This window comes from Ahaetulla prasina, chromosome 1 (genome assembly GCF_028640845.1).
Source record: "Ahaetulla prasina isolate Xishuangbanna chromosome 1, ASM2864084v1, whole genome shotgun sequence".
Taxonomy (NCBI): Eukaryota; Metazoa; Chordata; class Lepidosauria; order Squamata; family Colubridae; genus Ahaetulla; species Ahaetulla prasina.
In genome coordinates, this window is record NC_080539.1 from 103,081,948 (window position 1) to 103,106,249 (window position 24,302).

Below are 24,302 nucleotides of genomic sequence, written 5' to 3' on the forward strand. Positions count from 1 at the left end.
ACTCACGAGGTCCACACAGGATGTCACCACCACATCCACCCAGAAAGCACCCAAATGTAAATCACATGACCATGGGGATGCTGCAATGGCCATAAGTGTGAAAATGGTCATAAGTCACTTTTTCCAGTGCTGTTGTAACTTCAAATGGTCATTAAGTGAAATGTAAATTGAGGGAGTACCTTATATTAGATATTAATCGCTATTCCAGATAGCTATCATACATATTAGCATCTCTCTTTATTTTATCTCATTATAGAGCTGAGTACTAAAGTCTCATTTCATTATAATATATATATATATATATATATATATATATATATATATATATATATATATATATATATATATATATATATATATATGTTTTCTGAGGTTTTCACGGGTGTTTGTATATAGGTCTTTGGTTGTTCGGGTTTTCTCCCGTGTAAAATTGGAAGTGTCTTGGCGACGTTTCGACGAAGTCTCATTCGTCATCTTCAGGCTTCAGCTTCGTGCTGCATACAAGCCCCTAAAAACAGCCCCTTCGTGCTGCATACAAGCCCCTGCATACAAGCCCCTAAAAACAGACCCCACCACCTACCTAGAAAAAACCACTAGATCCAAAATAAAAGCCTCCCCCATCAGCGAAGAAATCCAACAAAGAATCATTCCCAGAGAAATCATCCAGATGCCCTAAGCTCTCGGCCTCCCAAGATACACAAAGAAGGAACCCCCACTCAGACCCATAGTCAGCTCCATAGGCTCACCTCTACAAAACCTAGCCAAATTTCTCGCCAAACAACTACAGCCCTATGCAGAATCCATCGCCTCACACGTAAAAAACTCATTCCAGTTCATAGAGATCATAAAGAAACAAAACTTACAGCCCAGCGACCTACTCGTGAGCTTTGATGTCATATCCTCTTCACCCAAGTGCCAATCAAAGAAGCCTTGACAGCTATCCAAAACAAATATAACCCCCAAGCACATACTAGATCTGACCAACCACTGCCTATCATCACATACTTCATCTATAACGGACAAAAATACAAACAAATAGAAGGCGCACCCATGGGATCACCCCTCTCACCTGTCATTGCCAACCTCTACATGGAACACTTTGAAACCCAAGCACTAGAAAAATCTGATCACAAACCCAAACTCTGGCTCAGATACGATGACGAGACCTTCATAATCTGGCCACACGGAAAGAAAAACTTGAAAACTTCCTCACACACCTCAATAGCCTACACCCCAAAATACAGTTCACCATGGAAACAGAAGTTAACAACCAACTTCCTTCCTAGATGTCTTAGTCTACAAGAAACCCAATGGCTCCCTAGGACACACCATCTACCAGAAGAAAACACACACAAACCGCTATCTGCATGCACTCTCACACCACCACCCAGCACAGATCAACTCCGTAGCCAAGACACTCATCTCTAGAACAAAATGCTTAGCTGACGAACAACACCTAAAACCGAACTACACACTCTCACAAACGTACTAACATCCAATGGATTCCAGAGAAATAAGATTACCAAACTAATCCAAAAGAACCCCCACTAAAACCCAAGACAGAGAGCAAGAAAATGGCACAGCCCTCCTCCCATATATAAAAGGCACCACAGACAGAATCAGCAAGATCCTCCACAAACATAACATCAAGACAGCATTCTGCACAAACCAAAAATATCCACCATCCTAAGAAACCCCAAAGACAAAATTGAGTTAGAAAATCAAGGAGTATATGAAATCCCATGCACCGCCTGCCCCACCACATACATTGGACAAACCAACAGAAGAATAAGTGCGCATTGAAGAACACAAGAACTCATTCAAAAGAGGAACCAACTTCTTCCCTGGTCCAACACTTTAAAGTCACAGGACACGATATTGACTTTAAAAGACCAGAACTATCGCCAAAACTGAACACTTTAACAACAGAATAATCAGAGAAGCCATCGAGATAGAAAACGCCCACACAGCATGAACAAACGAGATGATACCTCCGCCTACCAGCCATTTGGAAACCTGCCCTTATTGACAACCGTGTCCCTAACACGAGGAATGACACCAGACCCACACTCACGAGGTCCACACAGGATGTCACCACCACACATCCACCCAGAAAGCACACCCAAACCCACACTGATCAGGAAGCACGACCAAGGACCAGAAGCCAGACCGCAGCTGCAACATTAGCCACTTCAAACCCCTCCAATCCATACATGCAGCAGACTGACACCCACTACGAAGATGTAGCACGACCACGAACACGAAGCCAAACAGCAGCAGTGCAGCTCACCAGCTCAAATCCCCCTGCAGCACAGATTAGACTGAGCACAACCAAGCCCCCACCAACACAGGACACCACCCCAGCCAATCAGAGCACAGAAAAACCCCCATCCAATCAGAGCACAGCCAAGCTCCCACCCAATCAGTTCAAACCCCCACTAGCAGTTAAAAGGAAGAAACAGCTGCGATCACACATTGCTCCCAGAAGCACGAAGCTGAAGCCTGAAGATGACGAATGAGACTTCGTCGAAACGTCGCCAAGACACTTCCAATTTTACACGGGAGAAAACCCGAACAACCAAAGACCTATATATATATATATATTTGTTTTCTGAGGTTTTCCCGGGTTTTTGTATTTGGGTCTTTGGTTGTCCGGGTTCGCCAAACGTCGCCAAGACACTTCCAATTTTACACGGGAGAAAACCCGAACAACCAAAGACCTATATATATATATATATATATATATATATATATATATATATATATATATATATATATATATATATATATATATATATATATATATAAATATATGTAACAGAAAACTAATGGCAGTCATATTTTGGTATCTAGGTATTTTTAAAAAAAAACTTTGATAGAAGCTGCTTGCTTGGAAGAGTTCAGGAGAGTGAGGAGGGAATAACAACTTCTCCCAAAGCAATTACACACATTAGAGATACATGACTGACATAAATCTAACATTGTGAATGAAAAAAACCCATAATCTAACGGGAAGCACATTGTTTTATTAAACAGCTCAAGTTTCATTTCCAACTGACAGAGGATACTCACTTCAGCAATCTTAAGTACAGAACTTCCATTCAACTCAAACGTTGGAGTGTATGTAATGCACAGCAATACCTAGAGTTAAACAAATATAGCACAAAAGAATTTTAGGATTGACGATTCCCTCAATTAAAAACATGTTAATGGTCAAAAGTGATGAACAGCAATCTGGAAGCAAGTCTACAGCATATTTGTCTGTTATCTACTGCAAAATCATACAACACATAGAGGAACATAATGTTAAAGCCAGAATAGAACTCCCACAAACATGCAATGCAGTGCAATGCAACGCAACACAATGTAATAATAAATAATAAAAATAATACAATCCAAACAAAAGCAGACGATCATTCAAAGATCTATGAGTAGTTCAAGGGTCTTGACATTAATTGTACCAGTCTTTTATAAGTCTTTTATATAGTGGCTAGCGATTATGCAAACTGCTGTCTAGTGCATCCAGAAACTATCAGCATGAAAAAGTTTATAGTACCAAGAATAAAATTATGAATATTTTAGGACCATCCTGATCCAACCTCTAATGGGGAAAGAGCTACAGTGGCAAACAGGAATATTAACTATATCTGCTAAAACAGTATATCTATTACACTATGAATTAAATTTATAGGGTGAAAACAGTTTTGTAACACTATAAATCAATGAAATGAGCTACAAAGGACAAATATGACAAATGTCTTGTTTTGCAAGGCTACTGAATGACTACAGTGTACAAATCTGAGAAAATTAAGAATGCCTCTGCATGTAGCAAGTGGAAATGTAGATCCTGTTCAAACTTGCTCTTGGAAGGAGACAAATGGAATAGAAAAAAAAAATCCTCTCCACCATAAAAAAGGAATTAATTTCAATGGCATCCATTGGCATGATTTGTGGCACTTACTACCACTTTACTGAATGCAAATTCTAACAATGGCTGAATGAATATCAAATACTTTGGATGATATTGTCAATTTTTAATTGTTGTAGCAACTGTCAGCTAGCTGTGCATTTGGCATTTCATAAAGAATGTACAAAATGTGTGAAATCAAAATCCTCACACAAAAAATGGTTATATATTGTTTATGCTTCAGAGTTATTTATAATTGCCCTGCTTAGAAATCTAAATGTCACTGCAGGAATTGGTAGTGAAATCCTCAAGCCCCAGGACCAGGGGAGGGCTGCTAGGAGTTCGCAGGAGTTTGGGAGAATCTCTAGCTAAGATTCTGTGCAGTTCGGAGAACCCCCAAATCCCACTCCTGGTTGGCCCCACCCACCCCACCCTGCCCCTCCCAAGAGTGTCCACGCAGCCCGTTTTGGATGCAGGTAAGTGCAAGGCGTGCACGGGGGCTCAGGGAGGGAAAAAACGGGCCTACCGGAAGTTTGAGAATGCTGGAAACAGGCAGTTTTTGCCCTCCCAAAGGCTTGATGAAAGCCTCTGGAGGCTGGGGAGGGCAAAAACGCCCCCCCCCCCGTCATGGCCATGCCCACCCAGCAACGAGGCAGAGAACCCCTTGCTAAAATTTTTGAAGTCCACTCCTGCCCAGGACACAATCCAAGGGAACATATAATGAGTTGTTATTCATTCATTCATCATATTATATGGCTACCATATCACAAATGGTGACTCTGAGTGGTGTACAATAAAAAAAACTAACACAGCAATGTAAAAAACAGACATCAATTAAAAATATTAACATTATGATTAAAAGCAGGGGTGAAATCTACTTACCTTCCCTACCGGTTTGGAAGTGCGTGTGCACGACATGTGTGATTTTGGACCCTCTGCGCATGCGCAGAAGGTCAAAAACAGGTTACTACCTGGTTAAAACCAGGAAGTAACGACATCCGGGCGGGTGGACGAAGCTTCGTGCCACCGCCGCTACCGGTTTGCCAAACCACGCACTGCCATCGCTACCGGTTTGCCCAAACCAGTGTCAACCGGTAGCATTTCACTCGATTAAAAGGCGAGGAGAGTTCGACAAATATTAACAACATTGGGACCACTTCAGTGACTTATTCTCCCCTTGGGATCCCCAGGCCTCTTGATATAACCATGTTTTGAGGGACTTACAGAAACTTAATGTTATGTCCTGCACCGGCAGTGGCGGCCCCTAGTGGTGGAGATGGTTTCTTGTTCTGTTCTGATTGGCTCCCACTTTTGGAGCTGAATAAAAAAGAGGGCTGTCAAAGCAGGCCTGGTCTGCTGGTTGTTGCTGGTCTCTGTGAGTTAAAATAAACGTTATGTGTGAACATCTGTGGAGCCTCAATTATTACGGAACCCACAGAATATAATACTGGCGACGAAGGTGGGATCAGCTTTGTTGAAATGAATTGTTGCTCCTTTTGCTATCTGTGGGCTCTGCCCTCGAGGCATATCAGCTAATGAGAGGGTGGCCAGCTCTGAGGCACATGCCTCATCTAATGCCATCTGAAATGTGAGGTCCTGCTTAGCGATGAGACGCCGCTTGAGGCGTTCATCCCGGACACCGCTGACGAGCCGGTCCAAAAGGTAATCATCCAGATCAACAAATTCGCAATGGCGCGCCACTTTACGTAAAGCGGCTACATACTGGTTTATCGATTCCCCCTCAGCCTGATCCACTATATGAGGAGGAGGAGGAGGAAGACGCTGTCCATCGCCTTAAAGAGGTTAAGAAACCAAATACTCATGCGGGAGATAGCCTCCCTCTGACTGGCTGTTTTGGGTGTGGGGGACGTCTCCGGCCCAGGGACCCCTAGCCCCTCCACCGGCAGAGCAGACAAGGCTTCCTCGCCTTGTGTGGCAGAAAGATTGCGTAAAAGTTTAAGAGCCCCAGGAATGCTTGTAACTCTGACTTGTTGCGGGGTGTCGGCGCATCAAGGATTGCCTTGGTCTTGGCCGTAGTGGGGTGTAAACCCGACCTATCCACTAGGAACCCTAGGAATTCTACCTGGGGCACAGCAACTACACACTTGCTTTTCTTAACTTTGAGCCCCACATCCCTGAACTTAACTAGCACCTGGCGTAGTCTGGACATCAGTTCCGGAGTGCTTGCTGCCGAAACCAACACGTCATCGAAATACGGCACCACCCCGGGTATTCCGTGGAGTAGGCGTTCCATGAGTATCTCTACGGTCGCCCGTTTGAACTTGTTACAGATCACAAGCCGCTGTTGGGGATTTTGGCTGGGGATAGACAGACTCCGCAAGTACTATCACCAAGAATGACCAGATGGTCGGTGTTCCTGGCAGCTTATTCCTATTCCCTGGTCTATAGGCCTGGGAAACATTTGGGCCATGCTGACGCACTGAGCCGTTGCCCATTGATGACCAAGGTGGAAGACCCGGCTCCAGCATCCCATGTTTTTCTGATTGACGGTTCCGCCTTTCCCGTTACTGCTTGTGACATTGCTAGAATGTCTGGCTTGGACAGAGTCATCTCAAAAGTTCTTGATTGGGTTCTCCGTGGATGGCCCCAGGGTCCTGTCAGCCCTGAATTGCAGCCTTATAAGCGAAGGCAGCACGAGCTCTCTACCCAACAGGGTTGCCTCCTCTGGGGGCATAGGGTTGTAGTTCCGCCCCCCCTCCGACAGTCCATTCTAGGGACACTTCACCGGGGTCACCCGGGCATTGTTAGGATGAAGGCCCTGGGTAGGAGCTACCTGTGGTGGCCAGGACTAGATAAAGACATAGAGGCCTGTGTGTCGGCCTGTCACCGGTGTCAGGAGACAAGACCGCTGCCGCCTAAGTCTCCCCCTAGAGAGTGGGAGGAGCCTAGGGGTCCTTGGTCCCGCATCCATATAGATTTTGCGGGGCCGTACCAGGGGCAAGTATTCTTAGTGGTCGTCGATGCTTTCTCAAAGTGGGTGGAAATCGCACTAATGCATTCCACCACTTCAGAAGCCGTCATTAGAACTTTGCGACGGTTGTTTGTAACCCATGGGTTACCCGACCTTGTGGTCTCGGACAACGGGCCACAGCTAACGTCCGCCCACTTTGAGTCATTCTTAGCGGGCCTAGGAATACGCCATGCTCTCATTTCCCCGTTTCATCCGGCCAGTAATGGCCGGGCAGAACGAGCAGTCCGGTCAGTGAAAGAGGCATTGGCCAGGTCGGGCCCAGGGGGCTGGCAGGAGAGGTTGGATGAGTACCTCCTGGGGCAGCATTCCACACCGTGCCCACTTACGAATAAGAGCCCAGCAGAGTTACTCATGGGCAGGCATTTGAGGACCACACTTGATAGATTGCACCCCCAATACTCACCTAGTCAGCCATTGGACTCCATGGGGGCAAACAGGAGATTTGATTTGGGGGAGGCGGTGTATGCCCGGAATTACAGCGGCCACCCCCTATGGTTCCCAGGAAAGATCGTGGGAATCACCGGCCCGTGCTCATACAGGGTCGAGTTAGATGAGGGTAGAGTGTGGCGCAGACATTGTGACCAGCTCAGGGCCCGGCGTCAGGTTGGGGATGGGCAGCTGCCAGAGTGGGGCACTCAGGAAGAGCCAGGAGGTAGCCCAACCCAATCATCCCGGGCAGAGGAGCTAAGCTACAAGGGAATAAGACGCCCAGCCCCTGTACCTGATAACCGAGAGGAAGCCTTGTCTGCTCTGCCGGTGGAGGGGCTAGGGGTCCCTGGGCCGGAGACGTCCCCCACAGAAGAGGCTGAGGAGTTGGGTCAGCCAGTGACCATGGCTACAACGGAGCCACGAAGGTCCAGCCGAATCAAGCGGCGCCCAGCATATCTCCAGGATTACGATTGTGCAAGCTAGGGGGAAAGAAGTGTTATGTCCTGCACCGGCAGTGGCGGCCCCTAGTGGTGGAGATGGTTTCTTGTTCTGTTCTGATTGGCTCCCGCTTTTGGAGCTGAATAAAAAAGAGGGCTGTCAAAGCAGGCCTGGTCTGCTGGTTGTTGCTGGTCTCTGTGAGTTAAAATAAACGTTATGTGTGAACATCTGTGGAGCCTCAATTATTACGGAACCCACAGAATATAATACTTAACAGGGATGGGGCTAACCTCTACATTGTAGAGGTGAATGATGGCATGATTGTTTAAATTGTCCTGCTATTCACTGACAGTCCTGGAAGGTCAGAGAGTGACTTTGGGCAAGCTGCTGTTAATCTCTCTAACCTACCCCAAAGCCTATTCTATAAAAAGCTGAAGGAGAATGCTACATACATAACAGTTAGCTCCTGGAAGGAAGGTAGGGAATAAATCTAACAAAGACATAAATAAAACACACTGCTCATCTTTCTGCTTAAAACAGCTAAGATTCAGTAAAACAGTGCAAACACGATCCTAACATTAGACAGTAAATGACAAAATCTGAAGTGGGTAAATATTTCTTTCATCCATCCTGAATAGATGCAGAATTTATATCCCTGAGTAAACAGAAAGATGTTGAGATAGGTCCTAAAACTCAAAGTGAAGCTGCCTCTTCATCTCCTTAAAAAAGACTGTTTTCCATTATCAATTATCAACATAAAATCCTACTCTGCACAATTTAAATCTGAATATTTGAAATGACAAGATACCCATATAAGGACATTGTATTATTGGGCTTCATGAAGAATAAAATAGATGCTTTCACACTGGGAAGGGAACGGAAGTTACTTGAAGTAACTTTCCTTAAAATGAGGTCAGTTAAACCCTGTTTTGTTTCAAGTAAACAATATTGGATTCTTGTCTTGCACATGCTTGGAAGAAAGTTTTCGCCAGTACTGAACGGCCATGATAACATTGTAGATTTTAATCACAGCTGGAGAGCTTTCTGACATAAAAGAGGAACATATTGTTTTTGGCTTCCAAGAAAATGAATATTACCCTGGTGGGTTCTACAAATCAATAAGAGAAAAAAAAACTGATTTTATTAAATAGAAAGCTATATTCCTACAACTGAATTTGGCAGTATTTTCAAGCACTTGCATATTAGCAATCAGCACTTAATATGATTTGAAATTTTCATTTTCAAAATACAATTGCAGAATGTTGAAACACCAGTATTGTAAAACAGCAACACATTTCAGTTCAGAAAGTAACTCGCGGTCTAAAATAATTGTTAAAGTCCTCAGATTAAAATAGTAGGATTTGTACTGTTATTTTCCTGGAATAAAGCATTCTGTATTTGCAAAGCTGCCAATCTTTCAATTTATTCAATCTGGAATCACAGTTATTTTTAGAAACCTTGGAGGGAGAGGAGATTAATAGCCTAACATTGGCCTGAGTACAATTTTAAGAAATCTGTACCACATGAAAACCTGTTATAGGAGAACATATTGCTCAAAAGCATACCATCTGTATTTGAAGTTTAAATACTGTTGCAAAATTTATTGCACCAAATTTCTAATTCTTTTCCCAGTATTTATCTGATGCAGTGACGAGCGGCTGATACGAATTCAGTACTGTTAAATGAAATAGTTAACTACAAAGTAACAGGCCGCATATTATCTAACTACATCTACTCAGAATAAATATTTTTCTAGCGCCAGGAAGCTATCACAATTCACATTCAGTGGAACATGGATAAAATACTGTTGCAATAATTTGATGTAATGGTATATGAGAAAGACCCTGATAAAAGGGAGCCAAGAGATACTGCATAGGAAATGGTCAGATAAGAGGGGACACAACCCACAACTGCATAATGGGCTCAGAAGAGATCTTCTCTAACTTCTCGGACAGTAAAGGAGACAACACGAGATGTGTACTTGTACACTTGCCAGAGTGATGTTAGTTAGCCTTCTCAGGTAAACCAGACAGGAAACATGGCCAGGTGAGCTGCTTTATTGTATGATTACATTAAAAGAATCTGGCAAATCTGCAAATACAAACCTCCCATTATCTCCTTTACAGCTTAAGAAGTTAGGGAGGGTCCAAGTGGTGGGCTGCTGCCGGTTCGGGCGAATCAGTAGTTCCAATGATCAGCTGGCCTCACCCATCCACCACCGCCCTATCATGTCCTATATTTGCTTCTTTCTGGCACAGTTGGTTCGCGCAGCACAGCTGATTTCCACTCCACGGCTGTTCTACTTACCAGGGCCGCCTTAGAAGGTAAGCAGCTGAGCTTCAAATTGCTGTATTTTGAACGCTGCGCGCAAGAATGTTAGGCATGTGCGTGCACGAAGCACACACAAAGCGCTCTCTCACAGAACCAGTTGTTAAACCAGTTACAGCCCACCACTGGAGGGTCCCTTCTGAACTTCTTTTTCTGCCCATTGTGCACCTGTGGACTATGTCTCTTCTTATCTGATCATTCCTTAGGCAACATCTCTTTGCCCTGTTTCATATACCAACACATATAAATGGAAAAAAGTATACCAAGAACGGGTAAGAACTGGGTCTCTCTCTCTCTCTCTCTTTCCCTCCCTCCCTCCTTCTTCAATTCTGATTATAGTTGATATTGTAATTGTAATCTCCCAACATTTCGGTTTTGCTCTGACTATTCCACATTATTCAGAGGCTTCTCCCACTGTTTTTTTTTTTTAATTTGCATTTATATCCCGCCCTTCTCCGAAGACTCAGGGCGGCTTACACTATGTCAAGCAATAGTCTTCATCCATTTGTATATTATATACAAAGTCAACTTATTGCCCCCAACAATCTGGGTCCTCATTTTACCTACCTTATAAAGGATGGAAGGCTGAGTCAACCTTACAACCTTACAAATACTATTTGTAATCCTATATATGCTGAATGCAACAAACCACTTTCATCTGCTGGATGGATATGTTGGATGGAATGGAGAGCAATTTTAATTTTCTGTTTTCTGGCATACTTCTATGTGTTATTCCCAAGGATCTCTAAATTGATATCTTTACAGATAATAAGTATTGACCAAGGTCTAGAAAAGGCAATATAATTTAACAATGATTTAATGAAATTACAGTAGATTCAATCCTCTGATTGAAACACATCTGTGCCACCCACTAAAAAAAGCAAACTAAAGTGGGAAATATGTATACATTTAGAAGGGTTAAATACTCCTTCAGTGTACACAGCATGATATGTTTAATTATGAAGATGATGAACACAGAGCTTTCTATTAAGCACTGGAGCTGCGAAATGGTTTTTCCAGTGATTAGAAACAATTACTCAGAGTGATGGATGCTTAAACATTTAGACAAACTCTAATACAGGCATGGAATAACTGTAAAGCATGTGATCTATTGGATGTTCCCTAAAGAAGGAATGCATTAATCCACTGGGCTAAGACAGATATCAGCCTAAAGCAGGAAAAATGTCTGCTTAGGAATAGCAGAAAGAAGATAATATTCATCATTGGCTCTGGGTATAAAATTTCTTAATTCAGTGTTAAAGGTAAAGGTTCCCCTTGCACATAATGCTAGTTGTTTCCCAACTCTAGGGGGCGGTGCTCATCTCCGTTTCAAAGCCAAAGAGCCAGCACTGTCCGAAGACGTCTTTGTGGTCACGTGGCCGGCATGACTAAATGCCAAAGGCGCACAGAACACTGTTACCTTCCCACCAAAGGTGGTTCTTATTTTTCTACTTGCATTTTTACGTGCTTTCAAGCTGCTAGGTTGGCAGAAGCTCGGACAAGTAACGGGAGCTCACCCCGTTATGCGGCACTAGGGATTCAAACCGCTGAACCGCTGATCTTTCAATCGACAAGCTCAGTATCTTAGCCACTGAGCCACCGCATCCCTCCATTTACCTTTTAACCCTTAAAAATGATTAAAAATATGAAGAACAATCGCAACTGGGAATAAGCACGATCTCCCCATGAGTAATCAAAGTGTCAAAATGGCAGTTGAGCAGCATTACTGAAGGCCGCAATTTGGATATCTATGTGCTATCAAGGCTTGTAAAAAAAAGACAACTATGACAAATGGTATTCTGCCATTTTGATTCTTCTGTCCCTCCCCACCTGGTAAATGCTACTGAACACAGGCCAAGCAGAGCTGCTTTTCTTTCATGAATGGCCCTATTGTTGTTAGCAGACTTGCTATCCCTGGTCTGGATTGATCAAATTGATTACTCAGGATCAAGCTAGTTTGGTTCTGCAATGGGAAACTGCCTCAGAGATGATATTTATACATCTTCTCTGAATGCAATATTTCATATTCTTTAAATGCCCAAATGAATATATCCCCTTTAAAATATAAGATTCAGGATTCTGGAATTTCAAGGAGCGCTTTTAAACAGGGACTTGGGAAATGCCAAATATTTTACAACAGAGTTGTAAAGAGTGACTACAAATACTTTTAGCTGCTGTTCTGACAGAACAAGGAAGTAATTATAAATGACATTTGACATTTCCAGAGCAAACACTGTAATGAGTAGGAGAGATTTGCAAACACCGACATGGTCCACCTTGCAGAAACAGAAACGTCTTTTGCTACTGCAAAGCCAGTCTTAGCTACCCTGAAGTATCTTAAACCTCATCAAAAGCATTTGAAGCTGTACAAGGAAAATAAGAAATATTATGAGCTTAAATGCGCCTTAATAGAGCATTTACTTCCATTTCCCATCATAATCTGATACACATATAATAGATGATATACTATTGTTCTCAAAGCTCTTTTTTACCAAAGTTCACTGCAGTTAAGTACTTGATATATTAACATGCTATTATTTTTTGAATTTTATATTTTGAAAGTGGGGAGGGGTTAGAAGGGAGAGGGAAATCTTACTGAACACACCAGTATTATTTATATCTAAACAGGCAAAGATAGGATCAGGATGTATTCATCACAGTAAAGTTGAATCTATGAAAAGACTTACGTGAAAGAAAATCCTACAGAATCTGTTTCATTGTAATGTAATTAAATTTCACTGAGTATGAAAAGTGACTGGGCAATTCCAGTCCAATAAATAACATGGTAATCCTAGTCAACACAGAAAATCAATAACAGTGCATCTCTACTTCCATTCGGTTAAGGAAAGATTAATGTTTCTTGAAAGGGACAAGCAACTAACACACCCATCAAATAAATGCAGGTATTGGTTGATTTATGTGCCATCAAGTCATTTTCAACTCCTGGCGATCACATAGATAGATTTGCTCCATGAAAATGCAGATATAAACCATTTTTATTTTATCCTACTCCTGTCTGGTAACTGTTTATTCATTTGGTAATGGAATCTTTATTCCAGGTCTGCATGAAACACGAGACCTACTAAATTTATGAAGATTAATTATTCCAGAGTCAGGCTGAAAAAACAAAGAACAGTTTATCAGTGTATATAGTCATCATCTCAGTCCAGAGATTCTTTATCACTTTAATTAACAGTAAAAGAAGTAATAGCTCATAAATACTAGAAAAGGTCACTCCCGACATTGGTTCAGGGAAATAGTTGAGCAGGGATTAATTAGTTATTTTCATCTTTCTTTGCATGCAGCTGCTTTCTCAGCACTTTTACATTTGAGGATAATGAGGAAAGCTGGAACAAGCCAAATCAAGAAAAAAAGATACCCAGTCAAATCTCTTTTCTACCAGAAAGTTGCCAATTTTCTTGTCTCCTAGAAGAATGCTTCCATGTTCACAATTTAGCAGTTTTGTCGCTAGGTTGATAAAGTGAGCTGGAAAGTTTATGAGCAAAATTACTGTCTACTTAGCAATTTTTGCAGACATCTCACAGCCCAAAGCTGATAATATTAACATAAAATGAATAGATTTCAAAAAGAAATTGTAAATCTAGCCAAGTGATTATAGCAAATTCTAAGCAGAGCTTTCATATTAATCTTTTTGATTCAGTGACACATCTAGAATTTTGAGAAGTTATTAAGGACACCGTTACCCAATGGATGCTGCAAGAAGAAATGACATTTTGAATCATAAAACATCTGCTGTGATGGACACAGTCACAAAACACCAATGTCAAATAAAAACTAAAGGAGCGAGTATATGACAGTGTCAACACCTTAACTCAAAAATACACATTCTGTTTCAAATTAACCCCAACATAGGAGCCTACAAACCAGAGGTGGGTTTCAGTAAGTTCTGACCAGTTATGGAGAATTGGTAGCGGAAATTTTGAGTAGTTCGGAGAACCGGTAAACACCACCTCTGACTGGCCCGGCCCCCATCTATTCTCAGCCTCCCGAGTCCCAGTTGATCGGGAGAAAATGGGGATTTTACAGTATCCTTCCCCTGCCATACCCACCAAGCCACACCCACCAAGCCATGCCATGCCACGCCCACCAATTCACACCCACAGATCCAGTAGTAAAAATTTTTGAAATCCAACACTGCTACAAACCTAATTCCTGGAATGTAAAAAATAAGTGCCTTAGCCACACTTTTTTTTTTTTAGTCAGGTTTGATTGCCCACAAACACACTTTTCTTCTGGACTTTCTTTTCAAAATAATGTGAGCAAGTCACATTTATTGACCTGCTTTCCCAAATTCCTGAAAGGTCACCCATAGAACTTCCTCATTTCTTTCATGCTAGTTTATGCGTACATCACTATTTTAGCCCTAACTTTACTTTTTTCTCTTTTACTTCATGGACCACAACCAGAAGACTTTTAGTCCCACAAAGGTTCTACTTCCAGTAACTAGATGTTATTCGGTTTTTCAGGTCGACACTTTTGAAGAAAGTTCATAAAACTAATCAAATCTGGCCTATCCAGAGAACAGCTGAAGTGCCTTGGAATTCTCTGCAGGAATTGGCATTTGTTACCGATAACATTCCTCAGTAATAATCAAGGAGACCTTGAATAAATTTAGAACTATACTCTCAGATGCTCCATAGTTATATAAAAATATTAGAAATAAGAAGGATTTGAGAATTTAAGCAAAATTCAATAAATTTTCATTTGAAAACAATGACTTTGAAAAGCAAAATTCAATAAATTTTCATTTGAAAACACTGACTTTGAAAAGAGCAGAAAAGAATACTATTGTGGTTGAAATGTTCTAAATCCCTAATCAGGTGTAAAAAAACCAGGTCCTCATTGCTTGTGGCTACGTATTAGGGTTCTAGGCTGATCCCACTTTTAACTCTGTCCACCGGTTCTGCTACTCCTTTTCCAACATAATGCTCCACAATATCTAATATGCTTGTAGATTCTGGAATGATAGAAGGGAATGACAACCTCTTCAATTATTCTATCTTCAAAAAAGTTATTTCAATTCAATTCTTTTCAACCATCCTCTCATTAAACCTCAAAAACAATGTTAAACTATGAAAAAAATTAAAATAGGAAGCAGAAGATCAAGACAGCTTACTGTAATATCATTGTATTGCATTGAATTCAAACACCTAAAAGAATGTGAAGTGAACATAATTGTGATCTACCAATGTAAAAACTACTGCATGTGTGAAAGGTAACATTTGCACATGCTTCAAACACGATTCAGAGAAGTGCTTTGAAAGATACGAGAGCACAAATTCATTCTGTTTTTCAAAACTTATATCGTCTCAGATAGGTAGAATGATATACGCATCCTACAGAACAGAAGTACACTATAATTTTATTTTTCTCCAGACATGCAGTCTTCCAGCAAGGAACTGCCATGGTAACAATCAGCTGAACAAGGTTATATTGATATTTTTCTCATTTCCAATGCATATGGCTGCTTGCCAGGTCAGCACTACCACTAATTTAATTCACAGTAATGAAACTGTACGTCTAGGAGTAGCAGAATGCATTCAATATTCAACGTATTTACAATTCGCACATATAGATTCAGGTGCAGAACTTTGACAGAGATTTGGAACGAAACATTTCTTCCACAAAAGTGAAGGGCTTTTAAAGAGTCCAATAAATTTTCTTTTTTCTCTTTTTTAGGGAGATAATAGCCAACTATACAATTTGGTTAAAATTACTTCAGCCTACCGAACAACTAAAACTATTCTCTACCCTTGTTTATTAGGGACAGTGACGATTCTGATTGTCTCTGCCATTGGCAAGCAACAGAATGGGACTTCAGTTTAATTCACTTTAATTTATGGCTCCAGGGGCTGGAAGGAAGTCTACTTGGTTTCTCTCTCATATATGAGTGCAGTCTGGAAACAACAGTACCTAGAATGACTCTGTTGGATACACTGCATTAATTTCAGGACTCATTTGAAATGATAAACTTCATGGGTTTCAATGTCTAGCCCAGTTTTTAAAATGTTCTCCTTATTCCCCATTTTTAAGTAATAAAAATGAGGAGAGTTCCAAAACCTTCAATACCTTCACAATTTTTGTGTTATAATAGTCTTAATAAAGGTAATCATCTGGATATGATTTGGCTTGGATTTGGCTTATCTGTTGCACTCCCTCCTAGCCAGAAGATATACTAGTTGTGGTTACAAGCCAAGATTGGTTTGAATTTTAACAATGGTGTATACAATTATTCTGTTTGCAAAAGGCACTTAGCTTTGTCTGTTCGGTCTTTAACATGCATAAAGCTCTGCCTTGTAAGCTGTACCTGCCTATAGACTTTCAACTAAAGGAAGATTACTGTTAAGTTCGGACACGAAAAGAGAGGCAGGATGATCGTAGTGAAGTAAAACCACCATTTATTTCAGGCAACAGGAACAACAACAAAAATAACTATGAACTGAGGGCTGCCCAAGGCTGCAGCTCCTTTTACAGGGAGTTGTCCAGCCTGTCATGAGTGAAGACTGATGTAAGACTCACTCCTACTTGCATATTCAACAATTATCTTTTACATGAATAAAAAATAATACAGATGATGTCCTGCAGATCCAGGTTTACAATAGTAAAGAATAATCCAACTGTGTCATAAGCATAAGAGCTAGCTTTATACTGCGGCAAAGTACAATCAACGGACACAACCGACTCCAGAATGGCAGAGCTGAGTCAGATAGGAAGCCTGTCCTGCGAACAAGCGAGTATTGACGTCTGTAAAACACTAACCTTCATCACTTCTACCTGCAGGTCCTCATTGAGAGATGGAGTCACTCTGATTGCGTTCAGCATTTGATTAAGCAACTGCTTGTCATCAGAGTCAGTTTCCATGGATACAAATCGCTCATCAGACAGTAGCTTCTGCAAAGAAAAAATGGAACGATTTAATTTCAGAGGTTCTCTATTTGGTTCTCCCATAATGTTGTTATAAAAATAATATTTACTAGCAAATTATCTTGCTTTCCAAACCATATAACAGGGAGCAAGCTTTGGTGGAATAGTAAAATCTATTTAACACATGCAATGCCTTTCACAAGATGCAATAAGCCTCACAATTCCTAAAGGAAGTGTGAAGAGGAAAAGTCTTTATATTTCAGATAAAGCAAATAAAATCAGAAGACGAGTTCTAGCTTGGGGATGGGGAGACATTTTCACGATCATTCAAACTAGAAGATTCAACCTTGCCAACAAGAATTAAGGATAGGTTAGTTTGCTAACTAACTGATAGAAAAATGGCAAATCTTAAAGGCAAGCACAGCATTTAATTTTGCCCTTGGAATGTACACCAATCTACTCATTCAATACTGGTCAGACTTGCATTCTGAACTTTTCTCAAAAAAGATGAATTGCTAAGTTTCTCCTCTCTTTCATGCATCCAGAAGTGAGGTTTTTTTCATCTTAAAAGCACCATAGCAACAATTGTCCCAAGATGGAACATCTGTAACCATACGTTGGAATACCAAGGGCTTTTGTTTAAAGGATTAATTAGAGAAGCATATGGGGCTTACAGCACTTACCAGAGATGTCCTTTTATGTACGCTTCACAAAGTCCACCTTTCATTTAGTGAGATGAAAGATTCCTTATTGCTCCATAAATATTCTCTGCAGCATTGTTCCTCAACTGGGAGTGTGCCAGTATACAACTCCCAAGAGAGCTGGCTGAGAATGCTTTAAGCAGATAGATTTTGAGAGCATCAAATTCTGAGGAAGGCTATATTAGAGCCAGGGGATATGATGGCTCAGTAATTAAGACACTGGAACTCCAGTTTGAGCATCGTGCGATGGGGTGAGCTCCCGTTACTTGCTCACCCAGCAGTTCAAAAGCATGCAAATGCGACTAGATAAATAGGTACCACTTTGATGGGAAGGTAGCAGCGTTCTGTGCACCTTTAGCATATAGTCATGCTGGCCATGTGACCACGAAATTGTCTTTGGACAACCCTGGCTCCTTTGGCTAGGAAACGGAGATGAGCATCACTTCCTAGAGTTGGATACAACTGCAAGGAGAAACCTTTACCTTTACTTTATAATCACCTGTAAAAGTTTTGCCCAGGATTAACCCTAATCATGGCCAAAACCCGTAGTGTTCTCACTCAGCTCCCAAACATGACAAACATGCTGTTTTATTCCTTTTATTAGAAGTGCCAGCAGCCCCAGTCAAGTGTCTCTCTCTCACAGAAGGCTAATGAAGTCTCTAAGTGCTTGTGGAAAGCGAAACTCGCTCCCTTTCCCCCTGAAATGGCCCCAATATACCAGGAGTCTCTCTTTCTACCCACCCTCCTAAAGGAAGTCCTGGAAGGTGCGCTGGCTCTTATCCAGCAGCACACACACACATGCTCTGAAGGCACGCCCAACTCTCAACGCCACAGATTCCAAGAAAGAATTCCGATAAAGTTCCTGACAGGATTCAGAAGTTCAAAATATCAGTGACTGACTAACAGGGATATTACCAGTTGTCTGCCACACTTATTCATCTCTGCCTCCTGCCTTTTATCTCCAGAGCTAGAGTGGGGGCTTAGCTAGCAGTGGGGGCTTTTCCATCCCAAGGACCGGTCCATCTCCTCTGCCTTCTGCATATCCACGTGTTAGGCACCAGACCCAGCTATTCCTCCTCTTCCTCATCAGCCACCTCCTGGGGGCTGTTGCCTCTCCATCTGGGGGCTGGTGGATGGCCCAGGCTCTGTCTCTGTCTCTATCTCTGACAGCTCCATTCCCTCTTCCCCCTCCAAGCTCTCCAATTGCCTTGATGCTAGTCCTGACTCCCACTCCACCTCCTGATCTGATTCGGTAGCTAGAGGGGCCAGCGGCCGACAGGCCACAACACATAGTCTTGCTTATCTTCCATATTATTTTATGGACCTGCGTGCTTTTATAGCAGGGGTCTCCAACCTTGGTCCCTTTAAGACTTGTGTACTTCAACTCCCAGAGTTCCTCAGCCAGTTTTGCTGGCTGAAGGACTCTGGGAATTGAAGTCCACAAGTCTTAAAAGCACCATGGTTGGAGACCCCTGTTTTAAAGTGTATAATTAAGTTTTCATATCATTCACTTTTCCTGTCAGCTTCTTATTTCACTCAGTAACTCCAAATCTGGTCAAACCATAGTCACCTACCTGCATCCCTGCTAGAGCTTGTTGTGCCAGTTTCATATTCTTGCTCTCCAAAGCCAGTTGCAGTGGAAGGAGACATTTCTCCCTAGTGAAAGAGAGGTTTCTTCAGAACTCAGAATCAAATAGCTTATATTTTTATAATTTCTCCAAGATTATTTTACTTGTACTTTGCCCCCATTTGATCCATACATGAATAACAAAAGGAGTGGATGCAGCTATGTTGTTATCAATCTCTTCTTCACTGTGATCATTTGTTCAATCAGAGGCAACAAAATTATATAATTCCTACATTTATTTTTCTCTTTGGGGCCCTTTTCTTTTCTTTTTCTTTAATTTATATCAAGGAATAGATCAATAACCCATCTTAACTGTGATTCAGCAAGACAAAGTTTGAGCCAGGATTTAAAGCTGAACAGAACATTCTGACAAAGAAATAAAATATCTTATCTACATTTACAGCCCCAAAATGGGTGTGCCAGAAGAAGATTGTTTGTTACACTTGAGTAGAACAGTTTTATAATGCATTTTAGAAAATCAGATGATTTTTTTTAACCCAATGGGGTCTTCTGACTTCAAAGCAGTTGTTCTCTTCAACTAAGAAGAGAAATGATCTCCTTGCCAAAATTCAGTGTAGCCAGTAATTTCTGCAAAGTTCTTGAACTCTGTATAGTAATATAGAATTCCTTTGTCAACATTTGGATAGGATTTTTCTTTAATGCTTTTGCACATCACAAAAACTGTCTTGGGTGATGTCTAACTTTCAGATTATAAAAACAACCCTTTTAAGAGATAGATTCCAGCTTGATATGAATATACTGCAAAAACAGCAATCAATGTATAATAATCAAATGGAATATTGCTCCAGAATCTTAATACTCTATTAAGCGTATGGATAGGATATTAATTCAATTTATATTTCAATAAAATCAATTTAATTCTCATTTTTTAAGCCTGATCGTGATCAGAATTCAAATAAAGTATAACTTTCATACTTCCTAAAAGTTGGAAATCGGGTTTTTTTTAAAGTCATGTATTAAGGGAAAGTACAGATTAGAATGCACACAATCTTGGCCTGTTTTTTTTCTTAATACACACGTTTGTTACATACATATGAAGAACAATATATTTATCAGGAAAATACATATCAAAATAATTTGTAGAAACATAGTAACAAAAGAATTTATTAGAAAGAAATTAATAAACGTTTACCTAATACTTTACTAAAACATTTACTAATATACAAAATGGGATGGAACAAAGTTGTATTTCAATAAATGTGAAAGCTACAGCAAACTGATTTGGAGAATGCCATAGCAGTACTGACAGCATTGTTCATATGTTAACAGAGAGCAATTCCTCCTAATGTTCTAAACATAAATAATAAACAGTCTGATAAACAGAAGTATGAAAAACAGGAAATTCATTTCATGAAACAATATGGCTCTCTTTGGCCATCAATTTTAGCTAAAAGTCTACTCTATGAGATGTAACCAGGGGGGATGGGAATTTATTCATTCTTATTTTCAACATCAACAACAAAGCTGAATTATTCAGGCAAAAACCAAAAGACCTCAACATTCAAACCTCAACCCCTACTACTACACACTTCAATACCCTAACATCTGATTTGTGATGCTGGTAAATCCTCTTAGATATTAAAGTCTATGGGTTGGATTCAAAAGGATAATATGAGAAGATGATTTCTGAACCCATTCTTCCTTTCTAATATTGAGGATAAAAGAAAAACAAAACAATGAAGCAAAAGCACACAAAAAAAAATACATTCTGAACACGTTTGGAAATTGTAGCTTGATTCTGCTATATTTATTGTGCCCTTAGAAAGGAAAATCTCTGTTGCCACTGTTATTACTGTATGGCAATTATCTAGACATCCATCTGGCAAAGAAACAAGTAAATTCTAGTAAAACTGATATAGTGCATTACAACTAAAATCCACAAATACATTGATTGTCAGAAGACCCTTCAGGTACAGATGCAACATTTTAACAGATAAAACTGGTTTATTGGTAAACTATGGAACTAGTTTAAAAAATCTTGAAGACTATTAGATGGAAGCAAAGTGATAAAGGAAACTCTAATTTCCTGTTACCATCTAGTGGCCATCTGAAACGTTTGCCTCTATTTGGACCCAAATACAGTATTATAGTCAGTAGTGGAATTCAAATTTTTTTACTACCGGTTCTGTGGGCCTTGCTTGGTAGGTTTGGCTTGGTGATCATGTGAGTGGCTGGGCATGGCCAACTCAATGTCACTTCCACCCAGTCACATGACACCCCCCAGCTACACCTACCCAGGATTTGTGGCTCCCGGTGTTTTCTGTGGGAAATGGGTCATGTGACTGAGTTGGCGTGGCCAACTTGATAGGTCTCACCCTTAGGAAATTTCTCCCTAGTCCAACTCACAATAAAATAGCACTGTTCCAATATTTAGAATAGAATAGAATAACAGAGTTGGAAAGGACCTTGGAGGTATTCTAGTCCAACCCCCTGCTTAGGCAGGAAACCCTACATCATTTCAGACAAATGATTATCCAATCTCTTCTTAAAAACTTCCAGTGTTGGAGCATTTACAACTTCTGGAGGCAAGTTGTTCCACTGATTAATTGTTCTGTCAGAAAATTTGAGGGGCTCCTACAAAAATGAGGGAGTTAATTTATTTTCCAAAGCACCAAAAGGCACAGCAAGAAACAATGGATGGAAACTAACCAAAGAGAGAAGCAACCTAGGACTATGGAGAAATTTCCTAAGGGTGAGGCCAATCAACCAATGGAATAGCTTGCCTTCAGAAGTTGTGGGTGCTCCATCACTAGAGGCTTTCAAAAAGAGTGAGGGAAGTACACCCCAAAAGGACAGTGCCAGGAACCACTAAAACAATGCAGCAAACTTAAAATAGCCATTCCCCCTTTTTTTTTAAAAAAAGTGCAAAGCAAACAAAAAATATAAATAATAAATAAATAAAACACAGCAGCTGAGAGGGAAACTAAGAGCAGCTGCTCAGGCTAATTGAAAGCCTGGGCATGCTGCCAAAAGCCATTAACCCTTCCAACTCTATTATTCTATGTTTTCTATGTTCTAAATTGGGTGCTTCATAGCAGAAGCAATACAGCTGGTTGGACAAATTAAATTCACAGCCTGTATGATCAAGCTGTATCATTGTCCCCTCCTGTATCTTTCCCCCAGGAAGAAACAAGAAGTAGCCAATGCTGCAGCAGCTATAAAAGATCTTGGGAAACTCCAGGGATTATCGCTGATCACAGAAGTATTACTTAATACTCTTTATAATGAAAATGTTTGTAATCTTGTCCTTCTTTCTGAAGGGATGAGGTTAATCCCATCCCTAGATGGGTGATTGATGGGTCTCCCTGCCCTAATCCGGTTGGCTGCATTCCCGCTGCAACTGTTAAGTGGAGCTATTAACTGTAGGGAGTGAGAGAGAGAAAAAAAAAATCTCTTGCATTTCATTTTTAACCGGTTCTTAGAACTGCCTAAGCAATTTACTAATGGTTCATGCGAACCGGTGAGAACTGGCTGGATTTCACCTGTGATTATAGTGAAATAGATTAAAAAGCACAACCTAATTCAATTAGTTAACCTCTTAGCCGAAGAGGTTTTAGCCGAAGCTCTGATTAATGTTATGGGACCTTCTTAATTCCCATCACAGCATTTAGCAACATTAAATACCAATTAGACTGTCCTCAACTGTCCTTATCAGCTAAAGTTTTATCACTAATCTCTTCATTCTACAATTTGACCCATCGGATGGTTCAACTAGCTCCAAAATGCTAGAGTTTGAATTTTAACACTGCAATGGAGAACAAAAAACTAAACCAAATAACTGTAAAATAGGCAAATGAATTATACCTGTAAAATAGTTTGGAACTGTAAAATGGACCAATGAATTATACCATGAAATTTCTAAAATCGCAGCCCACTTCAATTGACATACAGAATAAAAGGGTAAGAACATATTTGGAAATGTCCATTCCTTTGAATACAATCCAATTGTAGTTGTTACTATGTCTTCAAAGATGAACTATTATTTCATTCTTCTTACCGAATAAGCATCTTATTATCTTTGTGGCTATATGTACTGAGAGCAAGGAGACTCAGGTTCTATTTTACATTTAGCCATGGATGCTCATAGGGTGACTTTCGGCAAGATGCTTTTTCTTGGCTCAATTTACTTCACAAAGTTGCTGCTAGGCAGGAAAATGCGAGAAAAGAGCACTATGGATGCTACCTTGAGCTCTTTTAAGGAAGAGAGAAATATAAGTCTAACAAACAATAAGTAATGGATTATTTAAATTAGTCAGATTATCTAAAATCAGATTACTTAAAAGCTTCAAACCAGTTAAAGTATTTGGAATTAAGAAAACAGAAAGTAGAAACTGAAACAAACTTAGCAAAAATTATTTTAATGGAAGGCTAAGAAAGATTACCAAATCGTCTTGGTAAATGTTGTATCAATTGAATGGAAGCCATTGTTGTTGTTTTTTACTGAAAAAGTTTTACAAAAATTTTTACCACTTAATTCCCCCCAATCCCCCCCCTCCCTCTCCCCTCCCCTCCACCCTTCCCCCCCCCAGGACTTCCCAGAGCAGAATACAGGTTATTGCATCTATCAATCATAAACTAAATTTCACTAATAAACCATAATCCATAATCTCTCCTCTCCCTTTGAAACCTTAACTCCCCTTTCCCTTATAAACAAGTACATTAATACAATACAATTCTTACAATCACTCTTAAACTATTTAACACTTCAATCTAAAATTTGATTTAAATGTAATCAGTCCAATTTTCCATTCCGGTGTATATCTTTCTTGTAGATTCTTTGAGTACATTAAAATTTCTGTTTTCTTTCTTAAGTCCATTAAAATTAGTCCAATCAGCAGGGCTGCATCTTCCAATATATCAGTAACAAAAGTCCAACTACCAATATTAAATTTAAAGTCAATTTAGGCCTTATTATTCTTCAAAATAATGTCTTATGTAATCCACCAAATTTATAATTTTGTCACGCTTATTAAC

General features: G+C 40.4%; 1 protein-coding gene across 2 annotated transcripts in view; it reads right to left on the reverse strand.

Annotated features, from left to right (window-relative positions):
- The window catches only part of ARFGEF3 (ARFGEF family member 3), a 91,519-nt gene that overhangs the window by 61,443 nt on the left and 5,774 nt on the right, over nucleotides 1-24,302 (reverse strand). For both annotated transcript variants that reach the window (XM_058170891.1, XM_058170881.1), the window contains exons 3-5: nucleotides 19,255-19,336; nucleotides 16,875-17,006; nucleotides 3,073-3,141 (exon numbers count right to left, since the gene is read on the reverse strand). In XM_058170891.1, the coding sequence (XP_058026874.1) occupies nucleotides 3,073-3,141; nucleotides 16,875-17,006; nucleotides 19,255-19,336 (283 nt within the window). The remainder of the gene's footprint in view (nucleotides 1-3,072; nucleotides 3,142-16,874; nucleotides 17,007-19,254; nucleotides 19,337-24,302) is intronic.